Source organism: Phoca vitulina, unplaced genomic scaffold (assembly GCF_004348235.1).
Source record: "Phoca vitulina isolate PV1807 unplaced genomic scaffold, GSC_HSeal_1.0 scaffold7, whole genome shotgun sequence".
Taxonomy (NCBI): Eukaryota; Metazoa; Chordata; class Mammalia; order Carnivora; family Phocidae; genus Phoca; species Phoca vitulina.
In genome coordinates, this window is record NW_022589710.1 from 32,938,477 (window position 1) to 32,964,658 (window position 26,182).

The 26,182-nt window shown below is 36.4% G+C and overlaps 1 protein-coding gene across 1 annotated transcript in view; it reads right to left on the reverse strand.

Annotated features, from left to right (window-relative positions):
* The window catches only part of CUNH14orf39 (chromosome unknown C14orf39 homolog), a 63,566-nt gene that overhangs the window by 19,007 nt on the left and 18,377 nt on the right, over positions 1-26,182 (reverse strand). Inside the window, exons 5-12 of the mRNA XM_032404609.1 lie at positions 18,894-19,081; positions 18,756-18,798; positions 16,140-16,260; positions 15,103-15,194; positions 13,117-13,250; positions 12,352-12,428; positions 1,381-1,466; positions 1,237-1,295 (exon numbers count right to left, since the gene is read on the reverse strand). Coding sequence (XP_032260500.1) covers positions 1,237-1,295; positions 1,381-1,466; positions 12,352-12,428; positions 13,117-13,250; positions 15,103-15,194; positions 16,140-16,260; positions 18,756-18,798; positions 18,894-19,081 — 800 coding nt within the window. The remainder of the gene's footprint in view (positions 1-1,236; positions 1,296-1,380; positions 1,467-12,351; positions 12,429-13,116; positions 13,251-15,102; positions 15,195-16,139; positions 16,261-18,755; positions 18,799-18,893; positions 19,082-26,182) is intronic.

Consider the following 26,182-nt stretch of genomic DNA (forward strand, 5'->3'; position numbering starts at 1 on the left):
TCAGGGATATTGGCCTGTAGTTTTCTTTTTTAGTGGAGTCTTTATCTGGTTTTGGTATCAGGGTAATGCTTGCCTCATAAAATGAATTTGGAAGTTTTCCTTCCTTTTCTATTTTTTGGAATAGTTTGAGAAGAATAGGTATTGACTCTTCTTTAAATGTTTGGTAAAATTTACCTGTGAAGACTTCTGGCCCTGGATTTTGTTTGTTGGGAGACTTTTTATTACTGATGCAATAGAATGAGCCATTTTTAAAACTTCAAAATAAAAGTTTGTAATCCACATGATACAGACAAGAAGAAGTGAATACTTTTATATAGCCTAATATATATATATATAAGTGGAATAACTGTTATTCATTACTGGATTACCAGTATATGTATATATGTATATGTACATATGAGATGTCTTATGTTACACATTATGTTATATATATTATGTATTTACATGTACATATATACATACATATATATACATAAAGAGATAGAATGAGTTTTTTTAAAGGGTGTGATACCCTTAAAATTTTCCAACAGCTAGTTGACTCTAGCATAATAAACTCATATATACATACATATATTTATATATATATTACATATATATATATCCTGTGACCTTTTTATGATTTTATTCAAAGAAAGTAATCCAAGATAGTAAAAGATTTATGTAAAAGAATATAGGAGCATTATGAAAAAAACCCAACCTGGAAACAATAAAATAGTTAATGTTTTGAAAAAGAATGGCTAAATAATTAAAATAAGTCAATATAAAAATAATTCAATATTTTGAGAGAATGGCTAAATGAATTATAGCATATCCTTACAATGGCATATGATACAGTCATTAAAAATAAAATCTATTTAATGGCATAGAAAAATACTCTAACAGTATATCAAGTGGAAAGAAAAGGTTACAAAATTATATATAGTACTGTTTCAAATTTGGGGGAAAAAATAAAAGAACACACATATACATAGGAAAAAAGGACAAGAACATATACCAGTATGGATGGTGTCAGTTATATCTGGGTGATGGTATCTTTGTTTCTTTTGTATTTTTCTCTGTTTTCCAAATCTTTTACAATGAAATATTTTATATTTAGTGAAAAATGTTTTTAAAAACCAGGCATGGATGGTCAGTTAACCAGAGAGGCAAACAATCCAAATAATGTATTTAAATAGTATAAAAGCTGGATATAATTTGTTACTCCCACTTCTTAGGAAAAATATAAACAGCAAATACCTGTATCTCCTATTTCAAACCACTGACTGCAATTTGATTGTCTCTGTGGGGTTAACAATCTAAAATACAATAAATAAATTTTTATGTTATTTGCTGATTTATTAATTTCAGAAATTAAAACATTTTTCCTATTTTAAAAGTTACCTGAAATGCATCATATTTTGTGAATTTTTAATAGCCACAGAATTTGAGCATTTTGAATGGTTATTCAGAGTAGAGTCATTAAGTACCTGAACAAAAGAAATTAAATATTAGAACTGGCTACACAGATAACAAAAATTTTTTGCTTGCCATGGCTACTGAAGGTTCTCCAAGAATATTGTCATTCTCCTCCTCATCATCATTAGCAATATGAACAACAACTACAAACATTAACTGAAACCACTACATACAAAATATTAAGTCAAATACTGGGAAAGTTTAAGACTCTTAGGAATTTGGTATTTTAGACAAGTATAACAACTATGCTTGGTAGTATTTCTACATTTAAGATAAACTTAAAAATTTTTATCCCGTATTAATTACTAGTCAAGTCAATCTTACCATTTTCTCAAATGATTTGTGTCTATTCTCTATAACCTCTTAAACTGAACATAAAAAAGCAAAACAGCAGGTTAAAAGATTAAAACCTGAGATTTTGTTTTTTATATATGTATGAAAAAGGTAATATTTCATTTTTAACTTTAAATTTTATTTAATATTAATATCTAAGCCACTGCTTTACTAATGTTTGTATTGTCTGTTTCGAGTCATTCATTCTCCGTGAGTCACTCATTTTGAAGAGTTCCTGATTTTTCTTATTTGACTCAACATAAAAATATCTTTATTTTAATAGGAAAATGTATCCCATTTATTTTTGTTATAACAGCCATTGGTCTTAATTCTGTAATCTTATTGTGATTTTAGATCATAAGAAAAGACCTTGCCCCTTAAAGAACATTTGTCCCTTAAAGAATAAGTGTTGTTAATTTCAATGTATGTTTTAAACAATATACATTTTGTATGGGCTCCCTGGTAAAAGTATTTGTACAAGTTAAGTAGTTGTTTACAATAGATGCCAAGAACTAAAATTGCCGAATATTTGCATTTTTATTTTTAATAAGTACTATGAACCAGTCCTCCAAAGTAATTACACCAAATTACATTCCCACTATTGCTGACTTTAATAGATATTATCAAATGTTGTAATGTATGCAAATCTGATAGGGGAAACCAGATATCTCGTTGGTTCAATATGCATTTCCCTGTACCCCTGAGCTCAAGCACCTTATGTTTTGTGACACTTTTTCTGTAAACTGTTTTATCTTTTGCCTATTTTTTGCCTAAAAATTAATTTGTATGAGTATTTATATATTATACATTCTGTATACCAATCTCCTATCCATTCTGTCATTCTCTTTAACTTTGTTGGTGTCTTTTGTCACACAGAATTTTTTTATTTTGATGTAGTCCATTGATCAATTTGTCTTTTCTTACACCACACTGTTATAATCATTGCATTTTGATAATGTTTTAAAATGTTCTGGGATGGAGTGCCTGGGTGGCTCAGTCAGTTAAGTGGCCGACTCTTGATTTCAGCTCATCATCTCAGGGTTGTGAGATTGAGCCCCACACTGGGCTCTGCACTGGGCATGGGGCCTGCTTAAGATACTTTCTCTCCCTCTCCTTTACCCCTCCCTCCTGCCCCCCTGCTCGCTCACTCTCTCTCCCACCCTAAAAAAAAAAAAAATGTTCTGGAATTATTAAGACAGTGGTGATGGTTACACTACCTTTAGAATACACTAAAAACCACTGAAATGTACATTTTAAAATGAATTTTATGATAAACATTTTGATATCTAAGAGTATGAGTTTCCCTTACATTGTTTTAAAAAAATTTTATTTTAAATCTTTATTTAAAATTATTTATTAATCTGTTGATGTAATGTCAATATGCTTGATAGACTTTTCTAATGCTAACTATCATTGTAATTCTTGGGAAAGCCAAGTTTAATCATAACATATTTTTTTAATGTTACAGTGCCAAATTAGGTTTGCTAATAATTTATTTGGATTTCTACATGTATGTTCATTCTTGAGACTAATGTATAATTTTTTCTTTCACTATCTTTGTCCTTGCTACCTAATGAATTAGCCATGCATAATTTGCTGGCTAGTTTCCAACTTCTATATTCTAGAATTGCTCATTAATAATAAATAATAATAAAGAGATTGCCCTCAACTAGCAATTTTGCCTCCCAAGGAACATCTGACAATGTCTGGAGACATTTTCTATTGTCTTTTCTTTGGGGGGAGGTGCTATTGGCCCCTAGAAGGTCACAAGATAACCCTATAAAAAAGGATTATCTGGTCTACAATGTCAATGGAGTCACAGTTTAGAAACTCTGATTTAGTCCTTAAAGGTTGGATAGAATTCACCCGAAAAACTGGTTCTGGTGTGTTTTGAAAGGGGTGTATGTGTGTGTGTGTGTGTGTGTGTGTGTGTGACAGAGGGAGAAGGGAGGCAAGTAATGGAGGAAAGAGGAAAACAGAGATTTGCTTACATTTCAGTTTCACTTACATTTCCATTTCTTCCAGTTTATTGATCTATTCATGTCTTTCTCAGTCTATTTAACAATTTATATTGTGCTAGAAAATTAACGCCCTCACCTAAATTTTCAAATTTATTGATATAAAGTCTTGCATAGTATTCTCTTAGGACCTTGAAAACATTTCTTCCCTATGTACAATGATATGCATTTTTTCCCCTTATTATTCTTTTCTTTTGAGAGGTGGGGGCTTCTCTTTTTTTTATATACTTGCTGAAATTTTATTTTATTGATATTTAAAAGTTACTAACTTTTGGCTATACTGATTAACCTAACTTTCTAATTTCATTAATTTCTGCTTTTCTCTTTATTAATTCCCACTTTCTTTGGATTGTTATTTTCCTGTTTTGAGTTGCGCTTTTTTCATACTTTGAACTTTTCATACTTAGAGTTCAGCTAATTTTAATCTTTATTTTCTAATATACTTGTTTTCAAATACAAATTTCTGAAGAACAATTTGGCTACATTCCACAGGTTTTGGTTTATAGTATTCTTCTAAATAGTTTTTAAATTTTATTTTGATTTCTTCTATAACCCCCAAATAATTTGAAAGTGTGTGAATTTCTTTTTCCTCTGCTAAATACTTTTTTGAGAGGAGGGCTTTGTTTGTTGAACTTGTTTTTTTATATAGTGGTAAATAAAGAGATCAACTTTTTAGAACTGGTTGAGATATCCTTTTAGTTGTAGTAAATGGCCAATTTTAGTGAATACTGCAAATATCAGGAAAAGAAAGCATAGAGGAGCCTGAGAAATGACACTGTAGAAATGATGCTATCAGCCCTGATAAGTGAACCTGAGTCTCTTACTTTAAATTTCATGGGCAGGTAAGAGAAAAATAAATATTTATCTTGTTTAAGATGCTGTTATTTCATTCATTTGGTTTTGTATTGTTACACATGTAGCCAAACTCAACCCCTAAACTCAAGATAGTACTTTTTTTGAGAGAACTATTCTTTTTAAACTGTGGATTCAATACTTTCTTGGAATTCTATCAATTTTTACTTTATATATGGTGCATCATGGTTCTTAGGACTTAGTGAGTTATTCTTTTTTAAAAAAATGAAATATATTTATCCCTATTAATGCTTTTTGTCTTAAACTCTATTTTATATGGCATTGTTACATCTGCTTTTTGTTTGCATTTGTCTGGTATATATTTCCCATTTCCTTCTACCTTCACCCTTCATTTGTCAAATTGTTTCAGCTCTTCTGTTTTAAAAGTATATGGCTATACTACTCTGGAAAACAGTATGAGGTTCCTCAAAAAGTTAAAAATAGAACTACCCTACAATCCAATAATTGCACTACTAGGTATTTCTCAAAAAATACAAAAATACTAATTCGAGGGCACCTGGGTGGCTCAGTTGGTTAAGCGACTGTCTTCGGCTCAGGTCACGATCCCAGGGTCCTGGGATCGAGTCCCACATCGGGCTCCCCCTGCTCTGCAGGGAGCCTGCTTCTCCCTCTGCCTCTGCCTGCCACTCCCCCTGCTTGTGCTCTCTCTGTCAAATAAATAAATAAAATATTTTTAAAAAATACTAATTTGAAGGGATACATGCACCTCTCTGTTTACAGCACCATTATCAACAATAGCCAAATGCAAAGAGCCCAAATGTCCATCGACTAATGAATGGATAAAGGAGACAGATATTCATACACACATACACATACACACACACACACACACACACACAGAAATGGAGTATTACTCAGCTATAAAAAAAAAAGAATGAAATCTTGCTATTTGCAATGACGTGGATGGAGCTAGAGAGTATTATGCTAAGTGAAATAGAGAAAGACAAATACCATATGATTTCACTCATATGTGGAATTTAAGAGACAAAACAGATGAACATTGGGGGTTAAAAAAGAGAGAGGCAAACCATAAAACAGACTCTTTATAAACTATAGAGGACAAACTGAGGGTTGCTGGAGGGAAGGTGGACAGGGGAATGGGTTAAATGGGTGATAGGTATTAAGGAGGGCACTTATTGTGATGAGCACTGGGTGTTGTATGTAAGTGATGAATCACTAAATCCTACACCTGAAAGAAACTAATATTACACTGTATGTTAACTAACTGGAATTTTAAAACTTGGAAGAGGAAAAAAGGTATATGGCTATATTTGTATATATATTCCACAGAAGCACCTCTGTCACATTTCTGATTACAGATTTGTTTGGAACTATTTATGGCATCTTATTTATTTTCTATTTATAATGTGTTCTAGCTATTTTATCCACCCTTCCATTCCTGCCTTTTGTTGGACTGATTAAGTTTTCTGTTTCATCTTTTTTCTTCTATTTTAAAACTTACACACTTCATTTTATTTATGTTGGTTACCCTTACATGCTTAATATACATGCATGAATTCACATTTTTCCAACAATATATAAGTAAATCAGTATTCATTTCTTCCTCTACCTCCATCCCCAAACAAAAAAAAAGAACTTGGGTAAACTTTTTTTCCCTCATTTATCTTCCCACCTTCAACCCATATTGATCTCATCTGAAATTTTAGTACTAGATTTTAAAATTTTTGTAATTAATACATATTCAGAATTAATGTTTCACTAATTACTTTGGTTACCACTACATCTCTGTCAGTATGTATTAATTATGAATTAATGAAAGACAATCATATTTTTCATTGAGAATTTCCCTATGGACTACTTTTAGGAAGAATGGGGGAAGATGGAGATGTGCCACACCATAAACTAGCTTTCTGAGTGGTATGTTCCTTGTTTTTCATGAGCATCATGAACCCCCTGGAGTACCATCTATCTCTCTAACCCAAGATCCCATACTTACTGCTTCCGCCTGGAGACAGTCATCCCATTGCTGATGACTGCCCAAAGGCAGAGGGGATATGAGATGAACTGATATTAACTAACTAACTTCCACTGAAGTAACCCAATCAATTACCTTATTTATTATCCTCACACCTATACCTTCTGCAAGAGTATTCTATGCAAGTCATGGGCCACAATTTCCCTCTTCAATCCAATCCTGTTTCCTCCTTCAGAAATATGTTTTTGGTCTACTGGACACAGGGCTTGGTATTTTTTTTTTTTTTTTCTGAGAGAGAGTGTGTGTGTGCATACAAGCATTGGGGAGGAGCAGAGGGAGAGGGAGAGAATCTTTTTTTAATTTATTTTATTTTATTTTATTAGATTATGTTAGTCACCATACATCATTAGTTTTTGATGTGGTGATCCACGATCCATTGTTTTCGTATAACACCCAGTGCTCCATGCAGTACGTGCCCTCCTTAATACCCATCACCGGGCTAATCCATCCCCCCACCCCCCTCCCCTCTAAAACCCTGTTTGTTTCTCAGAGTCCAGAGTCTCTCATGGTTCATCTCTCCCTCCGATTTCCCCCCCTTCATTTTTCCCTTCCTTCTCCTAATATCCTCCATGCTATTCCTTATGTTCCACAAATAAGTGAAACCATATGATAATTGACTTTCTCTGCTTGACTTATTTCACTTAGCATAATCTCCTCCAGTCCCATCCATGTTGATGTAAAAGTTGGGTATTCATCTTTTCTGATGGCTGAGTAATATTCCATTGTATGTATGGACCACATCTTCTTTATCCATTCATCTGTTGAAGGGCATCTCGGCTCTTTCCCCAGTTTGGCTATTGCGGACATTGCTGCTAAGAACATCGGGGTGCATATGGCCCTTCTTTTCGCTACATCTGTGTCTTTGGGGTAAATACCCAGTAGTGCAATTGCTGGGTCATAGGGTAGCTCTATTTTTAATTTTTTTGAGGCACCTCCACACTGTTTTCCAAAGTGGCTATACCAACTTGCATTCCCACCAACAGTGTAAGAGGGTTCCCCTTTCTCCACAACCTCTCCAACATTTGTTGTTTCTTTCCTTGTCCATTTTTTCCATTCTAACTGGTGTGAGGTGGTATCTCAATGTGGTTTTGATTTGAATTTCCCTGATGGCTAATGATGATGAACATTTTTTCATGTGTCTGTTAGCCATTTGTATGTCTTCTTCAGAGAAGTGTCTTTTCATATCTTCGGCCCACTTTTTGACTTGATTATTTGTTTTTTGGGTGTTGAGTTTGAGAAGTTCTTTTTAGATCTTGGATACCAGCCCTTTATCTGTAGTGTCATTTGCAAATATCTTCTCCCATTCCGTGGGTTGCCTCTTTGTTTTGTTGACTGTTTCCTTTGCTGTGCAGAAGCTTTTTATCTTGATGAAGTCCCAAAAGTTCATTTTTGCTTTTGTTTCACTAGCTTTTGGAGATGTATCTTGAAAGAAGTTGCTGTGGGCGATGTCAAAGAGGTTACTGCCTATGTTCTCCTCTAGGGTTTTGATGGATTCCTGTCTCACATTGAGGTCTTTCATCCACTTTGAGTTTATCTTTGTGAATGGTGTTAGAGAATGGTCGAGTTTCATTCTTCTACATGTGGCTGTCCAATTTTCCCAGCACCATTTATTGAAGAGACTGTCTTTTTTTCCATTGCATGTTTTTTCCTGCCTTGTCAAAGATTATTTGACCATAGAGTTGAGGGTCCATGCCTGGGTTCTCTATTCTGGTCCATTGGTCTATATGTCTGTTTTTGTGCCAGTACCATGCTGTCTTGGTGATCACAGCTTTGTAATATAGCTTGAAATCGGGCAACGTGATGCCCCCAGCTTTGTTTTTCTTTTTCAAGACTTCCTTGGCGATTTGGGGTCTTTTCTGATTCCATACAAATTTTAGGATTGTTTGTTCCAGCACTTTGAAAAATGTCATTGGAATTTTGATCGGGATGGCATTGAAGGTATAGATTGCTCTGGGTAGCATAGACATTTTAACAATGTTTATTCTTCTGATCCAGGAGCATGGAATGTTTTTCCATCTTTTTGTGTCTTCTTCAATTTCTTTCATGAGTGTTCTGTAGTTCCTAGAATATAGATCCTTTACCTCTTTGGTCAGGTTTATTCCGAGGTATTTTATGGGTTTTGGTGCTATTGTAAATGGAATCGTTTCTCTAATTTCTCTTTCTACAGTTGCATTGTTAGTGTATAAGAAAACAACTGATTTCTGTGCATTGCTTTTGTATCCTGCCACATTACTGAACTGCTGTATGAGTTCTAGTAACTTGGGGGTGGAGTCTTTTGGGTTTTCCACATAAAGTATCATGTCATCTGCGAAAAGAGAGAGTTTGACTTCTTCTTTGCCAATTTGAATACCTTTTCTTTTTGTTGTTTTTGTTGTCTTTTTGTTGTGCTTTCATTCTCATTAGTTTCCATGAATTGTTTAAGTTCTTCTTTGATTTCCTGTTTGACCCAAACATTCTTGAGCAGAATCCCTTTAGCTTCCAAGTGTTTGAATTTTTACCAAATTTTTTGTTGTGATTGAGTTCCAGTTTTAGAGCACTGTGGTCTGAGAATATGCAGGGAATAATCTCAATCTTTTGGTATCGGTTGAGACCTGATTTGTGACCCAGTATGTGGTCTATTCTGAAGAAAGTTCCATGTGCACTCAAGAAAAATGAGTATCCTGTTGTTTTAGGGTGGAATGTTCTGTAAATATCTATGAGGTTCATCTGGTCCAGTGTGTCATTCAAAGCTCTTGTTTCTTTGTTGATTTTCTGCTTAGATGATCTGTCTATTGCTGAGAGTGGAGTATTGAGGTCTCTACAATTAACGTATTGTTATCAATATGACTCTGTATTTTGGTTAACAGTTGGCTTATGTAGATGGCTGCTCCCATGTTGGGGGCATAGATATTTACAATTGTTAGATCTTCTTGTTGATAGACCCTTTAAGAATGATATAGTGTCGGGCGCCTGGGTGGCTCAGTTGTTAAGTGTCTGCCTTGGGCTCAGGTCATGATCCCAGAGTCCTGGGATAGAGCCCCGCATCAGGCTCCCTGCTCTGCGGGAAGCCTGCTTCTCCCTCTCCCACTCCCCCTGCTTGTGTTCCCTCTCTCGCTGTGTCTCTGTCAAATAAATAAATAAAATCTTTAAAAAAAAAAAAAAAAGAATGATATAGTGTCCTTCTGTGTCTCTAACCACAGTTTTTAATTTAAAATCTAATTTGTCTGATATAAGAATTGCTACCCCAGCTTTCTTTTGAGGCCCGCTGGCATGGAAGATGGATCTCCATCCCTTCACTTTCAGTCTGGATGTATCTTTAGGTTCAAAATGAGTCTCTTGTAGACAGCATATGGATGGGTACTGTCTTTTTATCCAATCTGCAACCCTGTGCTGTTTTATGGGAGCATTTAGGCCATTCACGTTGAGAGTGGTTATTGAAAGATACGAATTAATTGTCATCATGTTGCCTGTGAAGACCTTGTTTTTATAGATTGTCCCTGTAAATTTCTATTGTATATCACTTTTGGGGTCTTTCTCCTTTTATAGAACCCCTCTTAATATTTCTTACAGGGCCAGCTTAGTGGTCACATATTCTTTCTGGTTCTGCGGGTCTTGGAAGCTCTGCATCTCTCCATCCATTCTAAATGACAGTCTTGCCGGATAAAGTATTCTTGGCTGCATGTTCTTCTCGTTTAGTACCCTGAATATGTCTTTCAGCCCCTTCTGGCTTGCCAGGTCTCTGTGGATAGGTCTGACGTTATTCTGATGTCCCTCCCTCTGTACGTAAGGAATCTCTTCCCCCTAACTGCCCTTAAGATGGTTTCCTTGGTTCTAAGATTTGCGAGTTTTACTATTACATGCCGGGGTGTTGGCCTGTTTTCCTTGATTTTGGGAGGGGTCCTCTCTGCCTCTAGGACACGAATGTTTGTTTCGTTCCCCAGATTAGGGAAGTTCTCAGCTACAATTTGCTCAAATATATCTTCTAGTCCTCTCTCTCTCACCAACCCCTCCGGGATTCCAGTAATTCTGACATTGGAACGCTTCATGGTGTCGCTTATTTCTCTGATTCTATTTTCACGATTTGGAGTTGTTTTTCCCTGGCCTCTTTTCCCTTTTTATCTATTAAATTGTCTTCCAGGTCACTAATCCGTTCTTCTGCCTCACTTACCCTAGCTGTTAGATTATCTAGATTAGATTGGATCTCATTGATAGCATTTTTAAGTTCTGCCAATTCAGCTTTCATTTCTGCCCTTAGAGACTATGTTGCCATTAATTGATTTCTCCATTCTAGTTATTGTCTTCACAATTGCTAGCCTGAATTCCATCTCCAACATCTTGGTTGTATCTGCATCCATTTGTAAATCTGTGGCATAAGTCATAATCTCTGAGTCTTTCCTATTTGGGGGTTCCTCTTCCTAGTCATTCTGTTGATGGGTGGTTGAGGGAATGTATAGAGTCCAAATTATTGACCACAACCCAAGCAAGATGCACCTGTTTTCTAGGGACCTTAGGGTTGCTGGCCTTTTGTTTTCCCAGCCTGTCTTCTGGGGGAGGGGCCTGCCGCGCTGTTACTCAGGCAACCCTGTTTGGGCAGAGTTGCCCTGCCCCCCTGTAGCGGGGGATGGGCTCAGTGGGAACCAGTTTTTTGCGGCTTTTGTTCTCTTGCAGTTTTCCCTGGCGGCTTTCCACGTCTCTTCTGGGAGAGCAAAAAGAGACCGTTTCCAACCCTCTGCCTCAGAGTGGAGAGATTGCAGTCTGTTCTTCAGTGAGCTCTCCAGCCCCAGTCTCCATTTCTGTCCCTGCTGCTATAAACTGCAGCGTCCTGGGTTGTGCGCCCCTCCACAGCGCTCCCAGTCCTGCCTCCAGGTCGGGGCACATTTCTGCCTTTTGTGCTTCTAGAACCGCCAGCTGCCCCCAGTTCGCAGGCCTGGCCCTGCCGCTCCGATTTCCACCTAAAGTCCTTTCCCTGCCGCTACTGGTCTGCGAGTCTGTGCCCTGTCCCCAGTGCGGGAGGCTATTGATCACCAGCGGTGTAGGATCCCCATGGCCAGGCTCCCTCCCGCTGCCGTTTATCCTCTGGTATCTGCCCCCTGAATCACAGCTCCCACTTTGTACCTTGAAACCAACCACCTGTGATCTCTTGTTTGTAGAGATCCAGATCTATCTGCTTACATCTCAGGCTGAATTCGTGGGTGCTCAGAGTGATCTGGTAGATATCCAGCTCAATTCCAGGGACCAGTTGGAATAGGGACCCCTACTCCTCCGCCACCTTTTCTCAAATCCTCTCTACCCCAAGAGAGAGAATCTTAAGCAGGCTCCATGTCCAGCACAGAGCCCAATGCAGGGCTCAATCTCACAGCCCTGAAATCATGACCTGAGCCAAAATCATGACCTGAGCCAAAATCAAAAGTCAGCACTTAACCCAACTGAGCCACCCAGGTACCCCTGGGCTTGGTATTTTTAAATATCTTTCCTATTTTTAAGAGTGAGAAGGCTACAGTATATGTTCAGGCTGCCATACTGAAATTCTTTTAAGATTTTTAGATCTTGAGGTTGTAGTAATGGCTGAGTTAATATACTTATAACACATATATACACATACACACACACAAACCCATGTTCTAAATGCAGTACATTCACTATCTCATTTAATGCAAGCAAATATTTAATTTATACTATTAAAAAACAAATGCCTACCTGCATGTTGTTTTCTTTCTGTCTAAAGTCAATATTGGCAAGCTTTGCCTGCTTCATGGAACTTTCTTCTTTTTTATCTAGGTTATTAAATTGTACAACTTCAAATGAATTCCAGAGATAGAATCAAATATTATGCCCAACATTCAACCTAACCTTGTAATTTAAAAAATTAAGTTACATGAATATTTAATTTAAATTAAAATATAGAAATATGAAATTTCTACATAACTCTTAATTCCTCACTATATAACAGTTATTACAATAAGCATGAACGTAAAATGAAAACCAGCTTACAAAATTACATCTTTATAATAAGGAACCAAAGAAGACTGGGAGAAAAAGAACAGCTAATGGGGTTAAACTAATACAATGTAGTTAATCTAATCTGCAGATCCATTGAATGAAACATGATCTTAGTGACTAAGTCACAAATATTAACACAAGTCTGCTACCCACTTTAATTATACATATTGATAACACAACTTCTCAAATGAAAAATGTATTATTATTCATCCTCCTCTGACAGCTGTGCAACCAGACCAGAACACTTCTTATAATATCTTGTGAGTGATTTCTCTCTCAAAGAAAAAAACAGGTATAGAAGAGGCATATCTTGCTTGCTTTCAGAAAGTGGTACTTTCCTGAGTCTACTGGTCTCTAGTATTGTCTGTTCTTGCTTACCCCAGATGATAACAAAATTGCTTCTATTTCTTCTATGTGTTTGCAGAGAAAACTAAGTTTTTAAATAATTAACAGATACTGTACCTATAACTCTTGGTTCTGAAGAACGCATCTTCATTAGTCTGTCTAATTTCTGAGATTCATATGGAAGAAATAATTGACTGTTTTGAGGGGTTTTATTCAATATAAGTGCAGGTTGTTCATCTTTTTCAAAAAGTCTAAAGAGTGAATTACATTAAATATTTAGTAAGCAAAAAAATAATGTATAAATAAGGCTAGAAGAGATATTTATAGGCTATTATAATTTAAACTCATTTTGCATACAGTAAAACTGAGTTCCAAAATTTAACAGATCTGCCAATATTATTAAATTACTTACTGGCATCACAGCTAAAACACACTGTTCTTGATTAAGTCTAGTACCCTTCTCAGTATACCACACTCTCCTTTTTAAAACATAATCATTTTAAAAGAATTTCTAAACATGTCAAAAACATTTAAACCAAAACTTTATCCACAAATAGCATGCTGTAGATTTCAGAGTACTTCAAACTTTAAAAATAATTATTCAGAAACAAATCAGCTAGTATGAATCCAGAAATCACTAAAGCCATATTATAATCATAAATATGTCTTTTAAGTTTTTTACTGGAAGAAAAAAACTCATTGAATTTTTCCTAAATTAAAAAAGTAATTTTAATTATTGATAGTTAAATAATTTAAATAATGGTGTCATTTATAATAACTATCAAAATAGACATTGAGTAAAAATGACTAACAGTTACGTAAGTTCCTCTCAATGTAGAGGATTTTTACAGTATTAAAATGTTGTCAATGAAGTGAAATTCTAATCAATTTCTTCACAGAATTAAAGACAAATTATGGTTGTGAGAAATAGGTGGGGGGGTGGGGGATCAAGGAAATAATAGATCCAAGGAAGTGGGTCCGAGAAATTAACTTGGGAGAGGAATGTGTTGAAAAATCAGGACAAGAGCAATGGAGCCTAATGAGACAAATTTAAGAAGAATTTAAAAAGGTACAGGCAGAAAGAGAAAAAGTAGAAATTTTATCAGAAACAGCAACAGTGATACACCTATTTTTCTGTCACACAATAACAGACAAAATCAATCTTTTTTTAAATGCCTCCACCACTGATGTCTCTTTTAGCACCATTAGGATGAAAGACAAGGCCACAGATTCAGCAGCATTTTGACTCATCTTCACTCTCTGTGGCAAAATAAGAACGGTCAAGCTGGTGACGGGGTGATAAAAAGGTAAATACAATGCTGTTCCCACAAGTGTTCCTCTGTTTTACTCCTACTGGTGATCCATCATTGAAAACTGGATGAAATGTACAATGACAGGCTATAAAACAGCAAATGTGCTACTGCTATCTTATTTCTCTCTACACGTTATCCTTGGCCTTACTAAATAACAAGCATATTTGAATGTTAATCTATAATATTTAAGGGTAAAATCAGTATTTTTCAAGAATAAGCAGAAAAAGCCTGCATAAAAATGTATATAGATATACATATGAATATATGAATATTGGTGGCTTGGGATAGAATATAGAATATAGCGGGGCGCCTGGGTGGCTGTCGTTAAGCGTCTGCCTTCGGCTCAGGTCGTGATCCCAGGGTCCTGGGATCAAGCCCTGCATTGGGCTCCTTGCTCCGCGGGAAGCCTGCTTCTCCCTCTCCCACTCCCCCTGCTTGTGTTCCTGCTCTTGCTATCTCCCTCTCTGTCAAATAAATAAATAAAATATTTTTTAAAAAGAATACAGAATATAGAATCAAATGCTTAGATGCAGAATAACTATTGACATAAAATCCCATTTTAAAGTTTACCTAGGGGTGCCTGGGTGGCTTGGTCAGTTGACCATCCAACTCTTGATCTTGGCTCAGGTCATGATCTCAGGATCATGAGATGGAGCCACGGGTTCAGCTCCATGCTCAGTGTGTAGTCTGCTTGAGATTCTCTCCTTCTCCCTGTGTCCCTCCCCCCCACTCGTGCATGCTCTCTAACTAAATAAATAAAATCTTTATAAAAAATAAAGTTTACCTATACCTTTCTTTCAATTCCTTTATCTTTTCTATATTTTTATTTTTTTCTTCCAGAGTTTCTGCAAGATTCTTAGTTTCATGGAGTCTTGCAATCTGCTAAAAAGAAAAATGACAAAGCAAAACAAAATAATTATCTGTGAAGCATTAAGGAACATATGTTTCATCTTAACTAATGAATATGAGTTTTTCTATATAATCACAGGATTTATGTTTTTGTGGCAACAGCTATCTTTTAGTGAAAGTTGCTAAAACTGGGTCAAAATTAACAATAAATCATACTCCTTTAACTTTTCCTTACAACTCCATTAGCAAACCTAGATTCAATGAACTTCCATCTTCTTTTTTAAAAAGGTCAGAAGCAAAGTAGATATCAATTCCCTACATATAGACATAGTTACCATATATTTTAAAGGAAGTAGCATCTACTGTGTTATTATTAAAACGATTTTATTGTTATTTGGAACCTTATGCCTATGAATGGTTAATATATCTTCTTTAACACAACTTTCAAAAAATTCAGAAAATTAGCTGTTCAATTTTTTTCTCAGAATTTGGAAATAACTTTGATGGGTTTTCAGTCAATGAAAGCCATTTCAGTAGAGGACAGTAAAAATGTATTCAAGAAAATATCATGCACCATCAATCTTAAAGGCTGAACTAGTTCTAGCCTAGTTCTATACAGATTACAGCCACAGATTTTCAAGATTAAATTCTTTAAACAATTTACTGTCTTGTTCTCTTTTTTGACAACACTGTTGTAGCCCTTTTAGTGCCTTTAAGTTCCTGTTATTAAGCTGTATCTTGTACTTTATTCATCTTTTTTCAGCTGCCAAAGAAAAACTATTCCCTAAAACTCATAACTAAATATGCTCAGTACCTAAAACACATATTGGCTCCAAAGGTAATCTGAGATAAATAAATTTTCTTAAGTCTTTCTCCATATTTAGCCTCTTTAGAAATAGCTCTTCTAAGACTGTCAGTTAACACAGCATTATACTTATACATTAGTACATTTATAGAAACATATTACAAAATATATACCTGGTTTAAATAATTAATTTCTATTTCCACTTCATCTACTTCTTCCTTCAATTCAGATGAACTTTTGGAATAATTGCTGGCATGTTTAAGAATATCTTGTGTTTTACATCTCATGTTAGCCCTTTTATGTTAAGGAACTATGTTATGCAAGTAAATTTTACATTTGTAATATACGTACCATATCAGAAATAGTTAATATTATGTAACTTTATATATGTTCCATATAAACAATAAGCAATATTAATAACAGTATCTGAAAATAGAGGTAAAACTAACGTAAACATTTGGCAAACTGACAAAGATAATTTATTGCTTACCTATGTTATATATTGAGCTTAAAAACTTTTCATCCAAAAAATGTTAGAATTTTTTCTTTTACTTAAATATTTCACATAGTAGTTTTTTGCTTTTTTTTTTTTTACCCAAGTTCATCATGTCATTTGGCATGACTAATAATACATAATCAATTCAGGTCCAAATTTAACTTCTTGTGTTTCCATTGTTTATTTGTTCCAAAGTCGACATTTAAAAATCCAACCAGGGTGCCTGGGTGGCTCAATCAGCTGGGTGTCTGAATCTTGATTTTGGCTCAGGTTGTGGTCTCAGGGCCATGGGATCAAGCCCACAGCAGGGCTCTGCGCTCAGCAGAGCGTCTGCTTGGGATTCTCTCTCTCCCTCTGAACCTCACCCCCAAGAATAAATAAATAAGTAAATCTTTTAAAAATATTAATTAATTAATTAAAATCCACCCAATTTCCCTTTTCTTGCTCTGTAAGTTTCATCAGTGCAGCCTGCAGGACTCAGAAGACAGCTAGATCTTCTATCTGGGCTTTCTGCTTGAACTAGATTTATACCCAATTTCAAAGATTTTTTTTAAGATTTTATTTATTTGACAGAGAGAGAGAGGCAGTGAGAGAGGAAATACAAACAGGGGGAGAAGGAGAAGCAGGCTCCCCACTGAGCAGGGAGCCTGACACGGGGCCCGATCCAAGGACCCTGGGATCATGACCTGAGCCAAAGGCAGACGCTTAATGACTGAGCCACCCAGGCACCCATATACCCAATTTCAAGTACAGAATTTCTCAGCTGTTAACAGACATCCTGCATAGTTATTAACTACTACAATTTCCTAAGTTACTCTACAAACCATTTAGGAGAACTTAAAAATTAATAGAATAGTAGTAGTGAACAAGAACTCCAGAGAAAATCTGTCTACTTAAGACAGAATAATTCCTACTCTGCCTTAAAATACATAATATATATGCTAGAACATAAGAATTTCAGACGAACATTATTTATGATGCTATATTGTTATAAAAGTAAGTATCAATTAAAATTTTTAGATATAGACATTTAAATCTTAATCTTCAACTTTCCCTACCTCCATCACCTCTTCTTGTTTCTCACATAATCTTGTATCTCATCCCTTCCTACATCAAACTTCCTAAATTTCTGCTATACCTCGTGCATCAACCAACCTCTGCCTCTTCCCACTGAGAAGTTACAACACAGATAGGCAGGAAATAAACAACTAAAAACAGAATAAACTAAAACCTAAACATGAAGAGAGCAAGCAGCAAAGGAGTTAAAAGGATGATTTAGGATGAAGCAGAATGAAGTAAGGTAGAATGCAGGGATAAAGAAGATTTAGTATAAACAGTGGAGTTATAATCTGATAGGAAAGCATATGAAGGATTGTAGAGGTTGGAAGAGGATTAAAGTTCTAAGTTCATCATCAGGGAAGATCTCCTGGACAAACAGATGAGACTTAGACCAATTAAGAATTACTTAATCATCTAATACAATGCCACTGTATTAGAATTAATTGTTTACATGTCTGTCTCCCCTACTAAACTGTGAGCTCCTTGCAAAAAACTCTGTAACTTCTCAAGGATTACCTGGCACAAGGTAGGTACCCAATGAATTTCTATAGATGAGTAGATAATTGTGACTCACCTCCTCACCACCTTCCATCCTGATTTAACTAGAACTCTTTCTTTGGTAAGACAGAGCAAGATGACTTTTTCATTGGTTTGGTTGCCAAGATACACCACTTAAAGTCAACACATATACCACTTTATTCTCATTAAAATTGCTTGCTTCTCATCACATGCACATATATGAAAACTAATCCCAAATGACCTTTTAATTTTTTAATTTTTAATTTTTTTAATGTTATTTTATTGTGTTAGTCACCATACATCATTAGTTTTTGATGTGGTGATCCACAATTCATTGTTTTCGTATAACACCCAGTGCTCCATGCAGTACGTGCCCTCCTTAATACCCATCACTGGGCTACCCATCCCCCCCCCCTAAAACCCTCAGTTTGTTTCTCAGAGGCCATAGTCTCTCATGGTTCATCTCTCCCTCTGATTTCCCCCCCTTCGTTTTTCCCTTCCTTCAGGCTGCGATCTCTCTGCTCTGAGGCAGAGGGTTGGAAACGGTCTCTTCTGCATCACCAAAAGATCTTTAAAGTAACCGCTGTTTTTTTTTAATTAAACAAACAAAAAAAACCCAAATCAATTTGTTTCTTACCAGGGAATCATAATAACAATTAAAATACAGAAATAATACTTATAATAAAAATTCTAAGTAGAAATATTTTGTGGATACATATGTAATGTCCATTTAGCAAGTGATGGAAAAGGAGCAGGCACTGAAAAACAAAATCATATTTTAGTTTTATTCATTATTTTTTTCATTATAAATAGATACCATTATTTAAACAACATATAACAAAAATATTAATACCTAGAAATTCCATAAAGATAGTTTCATTCATTTTTAGTTGTTCAGTACTTGCCAACACTCTATTTTGAATTTCTTCATGTTCTCTTTTCTTCTCATAATATTCATGTGAAAGGGGTGTTTCTGAGTATTTTAACTGATATTGCTTCAAAACATCCTTATACTGACATATATAACCATGGTACATTTTTCTGTTAAAATTAAAAGAAATGATGTCAATATAACAAGAATATATCTAAAAACTTTCTAAGTGTCACCTGTTAAAGTCTAACAAGTTAAACATAAAAGGCAAGTCAAATGCCAACTTATCCCTGTTTCCCTCAATACTCTCTGCCTTTCAAATTTTCCTTTACTCCATCACACTTTTCAACTCTTTCCTCTTTCTCTTCACTACCTCACAGTTATTCATTCCTTAATCCTCTCCAATTTAACTTTTATTCCCACCATTCCAAAGAAACTTGCCCTTTCCCCCCACCAAAAAAAAGGAAATGAAACTGCCCTTCCCAAGGTCACCAATGATCTAATTGTCTAATTCAGTGATCTCTTTTTATTTCTCATCCTAATTGATACTGCAGAACCTAGAGGGTTTTTTTTAAGTTTTTATTTAGATTCCAGTTAGTTAACATACACTGTGATACTAGTTTCAGGTGTACAATATAGTGATTTCATTCATCACCCAGTACTCCTCACAACAAGTGGACTCCTTAATCCTCATCACCTATTTAACCCATACCCCCACCTATCTCCCCTCTGGAAGCCAACAGTTTGTTCTCTATAGTTAAGAGTCTGTTTCTTGGTTTGCCTCCCTCACTCTTTTATCCCCCTTTGTTCATTTGTTTTTTAAATTCCACATACAAGTGAAGTCATATGGTATTTGTCTTTCTCTGATTTTCTTCGCTTAGCATAATACTCTCTAGCTCCATCCATGTCATTGCAAATGGCAAGATTTCCTTTTTATGGCTAAGTAATATTCCATTGTATATAGGTACCACATCTTCTTTATCCATTCATCAGTTGATGGATACTTGGGCTGTTTCCATAATTTGGCTATTGTAGAAAATGCTGCTATAAACATTGGGGTGCATGTATCCCTTTGAATTAGTATTTTTGTATTCTTTGAGTAAATACCCAGTAGTTCAATTGCTGGATCACAGGGGAGTTCTATTTTTAACTTTCTGAGGAGCCTCCATACTGTTTTCCAGGGTAGCTGCACCAGCTTACATTTCTACCAACAGTGCAGGAGGGTTCCCCTTTCTCCACATCCTTGCCAACACCTACTGTTTCTGTTGTTGATATTTGGGACTTCATCAAAATAAAAAGATAAAAAGCTTCTGCACAATGAAGGAAACAACAAAACTAAAAGGCAACCTACGGAATGGAAGAAGATATTTGCAAATGACATATCTGATAAAGGGTTAGAATCCAAAATATATAAAGAACTTATAAAACTCAACACCCAAAAATGAATAATCCAATTAAAAATGGGCAGAACACATGAACAGACATTTTTCCAAAGAAAATATACAGATGACCACCAGATACATGAAAAGATGCTCAACATCACTCATCATCAGGGAAATACAAATCAAAACTACAATGAGAACCTGGTTCTTCCAATGACTTCCTGATCTTTATCCTCCCTGAGGCTTTCAGTTTGTACTCTCCCCAGTTCACCTACCTCTATAACTCTGCTTTTTATTTTTTTATTTTTTTATTTTTTGTTGTATTATTTTTTTATTATTTTAATTTTTTATTGTTATGTTAATCCTCATACATTACATCATTAGTTTTAGATATAGTGTTCCATGATTCATTGTTTGTGCATACCACCCAGTGCTCCATGCAGAATGTGCCCTCCTCAATACCCATCACCAGGCTAACCCATCCTCCCACCCCCCTCCCCTATAACTCTGCTTTTTAAATTTTCAACTCTCTAAGCTGACATTTTGATAAGAAGTCATGTTTTATGTGTTAGAACTCTGGGTTCACAATCATTCTTTTTTTTTTTTTTTTTAATTTATTTGACACAGAGAGAGAGACAGCGAGAGAGGGAACACAAGCGGGGGGAGTAGGAGAGGGAGAAGCAGGCTTCCCGCCGAGCAGGGAGCCTGATGTGGGGCTCGATCCTAGGACCCTGAGATCATGACCTGAGCCGAAGGCAGATGCTTAACCAACTGAGCCACCCAGGTGCCCCCACAATCATTCTTATATACTCCGTAACTATTTTATGAAGAAAATTTCAGCACTGTTTGGAGGAGCTCCTCCAGTCCAACTCAGGTAGAGGTGGATCGTCACCTCTTTGGGCACAAGTCTTTAGTGGACAGTTGATTCTTGCAAAAGGATTTTAACTCTTCCTTCTCATTTGACTTTTGTTAACCTATGGGCCAAATTTAACCTGCCACCTGTTTTTGTATGGCCCGTGAGCTAAGAATAATTTTTGCATTTTAAAATTATTGAAAAGTCAAAATAATAATATCTCATGACATTAAAATTATATGAAATTCAAGCTATAATATCCATAAATAAAGTTTTATTAGACCACAGTCATTCATTTACACGGTGTCTAAAGTTGTTCTTGCATTACAACAGCAGGGCTGAGTATCAGCAGAGACTGTATAACCCATAAAGCCTAAAATGTTTACTCTCTGGCCCTTAATAAAAAAAAAAGTCTGGGGTGCCTGGGTGGCTCAGTCGTTAAGTGTCTGCCTTCAGCTCAGGTCATGGTCCCAGGGTCCTGGGATCGAGCCCCACATCGGGCTCCCTGCTCTACAGGAAGCCTGCTTCTCCCTCTCCCACTCCCCCTGTTTGTGTTCCTTCTCTCGCTGTGTCTCTCTCTGTCATATAAATAAATAAAATCTTTAAAAAAAAAAAAGTCTGCCAATTCTAATCTACAGCAATGAAAATGTTCAATCCAGGTTCATTATAGGAAATATATTTTTAGATCCTCTTTTTACCCAATTCTTATCAAATACTTAGTTTCAAGAAATAATATTCATTGAAAGTTTTCTAAAAATATATAGTCCTTACGTTCCTCGGAATTCTGTAAATTTTCTAAATCAAGACATACTATATGGGGAAATTTATTTAAAGATACTAAAATGATTATCTCATCTTAGCAGATGAGAAAACAAGAACAGTTTTCACAAATGCTTTTATACTGAGAAAAAAACTAAGGATAACAGTATTGTACTGGTCAGCAGATCTGAATCTTCTGAATGTTTTAATTTAATATACTAAACTCTGTCCCCTTTTGCAAAATAAAGGAGTTGAGCCCAAAACAAACTTTTATTCCTCTAAATGCACATTTGCTAATTAATCTCTCAATTCTTGGGGAAATGGTCCAGGGAAGAGGGAAATACCTATTAGAAAACTAAGTCTGAGTCACCAGTTTCAGATGAAATTAGCATACCACATTTCTTATATACTCCACAGAGGGACTTTAGCAGAGACCAGCTTAACCTGACTATCTCATCTGTTGCCAACAATACTAGTCTTCATGAATGTCTAGAATGGAAGATTAGGAGAAACAAGAAGCTGGTACCTCTATTTCCTTCAGTACCCATGATACCAGCAAATGGAGTCTTTTCTTTTATACATATCTGGTATTGAGTCAATTCAATCAACCTATGTGTTTGGTTTAAGAAAGACCTATTTTCACTTTAATATCTTTGGCTGCCTAAAAGAAGTCATCCACAACAAACACTATTAGAGAGGTACATATTTAAACTGCTTTGTTTTAGCCCCTCATAGAAACATTTTAATAATGTTTTATAGCCATGGCTTGCATTGAAAGATGTTTTAAGGAGAAGTAATATATATATTGTGTTTATTTTGGGGAGGCCACTGAAGATAACTGACTACCACACTGCATAATTCCCCTTTTATGGGAACTCAGGGGAGAAATTTCTCTCAAATCTCATTACCAGGAAAAACCTCTGCTTATCCTAAACAACGGAACTGGGCTCCTCGCTCCTTCCTTCCTTCCTCCCTTCTTCCCCTCCCTCCTTTCTTCCTTTATTTCTTTTTTTCAGAGAGGACAGAGGAAAGTAGTCTGAATTGGGTTATGAGGTAGGATACCTCACCTCACCTCAGCCATTGAACTCACTTTGCTGGCTCTGAGTCTGTTCCAAGCTCTGGCTAAGGAGGCATCTGCCAGAACCCTCCCCAAGAGTGGGGTCCACGGCATCTCCTGCCCAGTCTGCCCTCATGCAAAGTCCTGTTCTCTAGGAACTCACCTCCCCAAAACTCAGGGAGGACCCTGTTAGGGCCGCTTTTGAAAAATTGAACTGTTTTTTAAATGAATACTCTGAATCTCAAACTGATCACATTTCCACAATGACTTGACTACTACTAGGAATTCCAAAGCCTAATCTGTACCTATATTTAACAAATGTGCAAGACCATGTAATAACAATTTCTATCCTAATCAAAGGCTTCATCTTCCTACATTATCCTTACATCCCTATAGCCTTGATTTTTATATTTAGTTTTCTTTTAACACTGTGGTGTTATACAAATTATTTCAAATCCTTTTTAGATTGAAGCAAGGTCTAAAAATGACAAAGTAACAGTCTCTTTCACCAGTTCCACCCTCTGCCTATTCCTTGGATCATAGTGTACTCTAGCTTTCTCTTCTTTTTGCTCTATATATTTCCCTGGGCTATCTTATCTATTTCCATGATTTCAAATGCCAGTGAAGTCCAAATCTATTACTTTAGTCTCTACCTTCTCCTCTTAAGACCCATCTTTAAATATAAAGGGTATTGCAATCTAGATTTTGTATGTGTGTTTTTAATTAAAATATAAAAATTGGCATGATGTCAGCAAGATGACAGAATAAAATATCCCTCATGTGTATTGCCCCATCAAAAATAATAATTTAGCATCCATCCATGGACAAAAGTGTGTTTGTGGGAGCTTTGGGATCCAGGTAGAAAACTGTGAAATCCTGGTGTAGTCCAAGACTGAGGAGAGTCATTTTGAGAAGGCAGGCTCACATCCTGGTGGCTAAGTCACTAACTGGTCCTGGCTATAGACCTGTAAACAGTTCAGTACCCCCTGAAAACTCAGCTACAACCCCATTTGGCTTTGGGTCTGTTACTAGCACCATACACCAAAGGACCCAGAAAGAGTCATGCCCACCTGTTTGTCAGGTAATAGACATACATACCTTAGTCCAGCTATGGACCCTGAAGTGACCCTGAACCAGCTCCAGTCCCTATGTCTGCAGTATAGGAGACCCTGGAGGTTAGACTGCCAAACTCATTCAGACTATAGATTCTGAAAGGGCCCTCTAACTGGGCTCCAGCCCATCGCAGCCACAGTCACCAAAGAGTCCTGCTCACACAGGGACCCAGCAGGAGATACTCCTGTCTGTGTCCCTGAAGATCCTGAAAGGGTCTTATCCTTGGTTCCAACCCCCTCACAGCCATAGTTTGTCAGCAGTACTGCCCTCAGTGGGAGTTCCCAGTGGAAGACACTCCTATCTGCACCCTAGTAGATTCTAAAAAGCCATATACTTGGTTCTAGGTCTCTCATAGCCAAAAGCCATCAGCAGACCTGCCAGCCCTGGAACCCAAAAATAGGTACTCCTATATGTACCCCTATAGATCCTAAAAGGGCCCTATACTTGGCTCCAGTCCCTCCAGCTACAGTCAGGGAGTACTCCAGTCCACCCAGGGAACTGGTGGAAGACATGCTTATCTGTACCTTCAGAGCCAGGACTACAGACCTCAAGATTGTAGAACCTGATTGTGGAACCTGAAACATCTCAGAGGCTCAGTTCCAGCCCCTCCTGGCCACAGTCTAGGGCCAGTCCTGACCACCCACAGATCCATCCTGTGACTAGGCAGTAGCTCTACCAGGTTCCTAAGTGGGAGCCACACCAGTCAACACACTTGGTAATAGGCCTGCTGACTGAGGACCAACTGTGGAACCTGAAGCAGACCTTCGTCCCAGTGCTATCTAACTGAATGAAGTACAGGAAGCATTCTCAAGCACCCAGGGACCAGAAGGATCATACCTGCCTGAGCCCCTCATAACAACCACACCAACCACAGATCCCAATGTAGACAAAGTGACAGCCTCAAAACCAACCCTAACCCAGCATGACTGCAATTCTAGAAGTAATCCCATCAGTCTAAGAAACCAACAGGAGAAGGTCTTTACCTGCCAAAACCAATCTGTAAACACTAAAAGAGATGTTTGTTCATTCAATAGCAAAGACACTAATGCAAGGCTACACAGATCACAAAGAACCAGGCAAATACAAAACCAGCAAAGGAAACTAATAAAGCTTTAGTAACTAACCCCAAAGGAATAGAGACCTACTATTTGCCTTCCAAAGAATTCAAATAATCATTTTCAAGAAACTCAATAAATTGCAAGAGAACACAGACAACTAAATGAAATCAAGGAAACAATGCATAAACAAAATAAGAAGTTTAATAAAGAAATAAAAACCATAAAAAAGAACCAAACAAAAATCCTAGGGGCACCTGGGTGGCTCAGTTGGTTATGCATCTGCCTTCAGCTCAGGTCATGCTCCCAGAGTTCTCAGATCAAACCCCACGTCAGGCTCCCTGCTTTGCAGAGAGCCTACTTCTCCCTTTCCCTCTGCCTGCTTGTACTCTCTATCTCTCTGCCAAATTAATGAATAAAATCTTTAAAAAAAAATAACATTAAAAAATAGATACAGCTACATTAACTTGTTAATGGATACACAGTATAAAAGATGTAAAGTGGGGCACCTGGCTGGCTCAGTTAGTGGAGTGTCTGATTCTTGATCTTGGGATCTTGGGATCTTGGGATCATGAGTTTGAGCCCCATGTTGGGGGTAGAGATTACTTTAAAAAAATGTATTAAACAAATAAAGGGAACTTTAAAATAAATAAATAAAGCAAACACGTATAAAACTCCCACCCTTTAAAAAAAAGATGTAAAGTATGACATAAATAGCATAAAATCTGAGGAGGGGGACGTAAAAGTGTAGAGTTTTTATATGCAATTGAAGGTAAGTTGTATCAGCTTAAAATAGTATATTTGTAAATGTTTTATGTTAACCTCATGGTAACCACAGAGAAAAAAACCTATAGCAGATACACAAAAGATAAAGAGGAAGAAATTAAAGTATACCACTATGAAAAACAAATCACAAAGGAAGACAATAAGAGAGGAAGACAGGAACAAATGAATTTTAAAAACACTCAGAAAACAATTAAATAAATGGCAATAGTAAGTCCTTATTTATCAATAATTACTTTAGGGGCACCTAGGTGGCTCAGTTTGTTGAG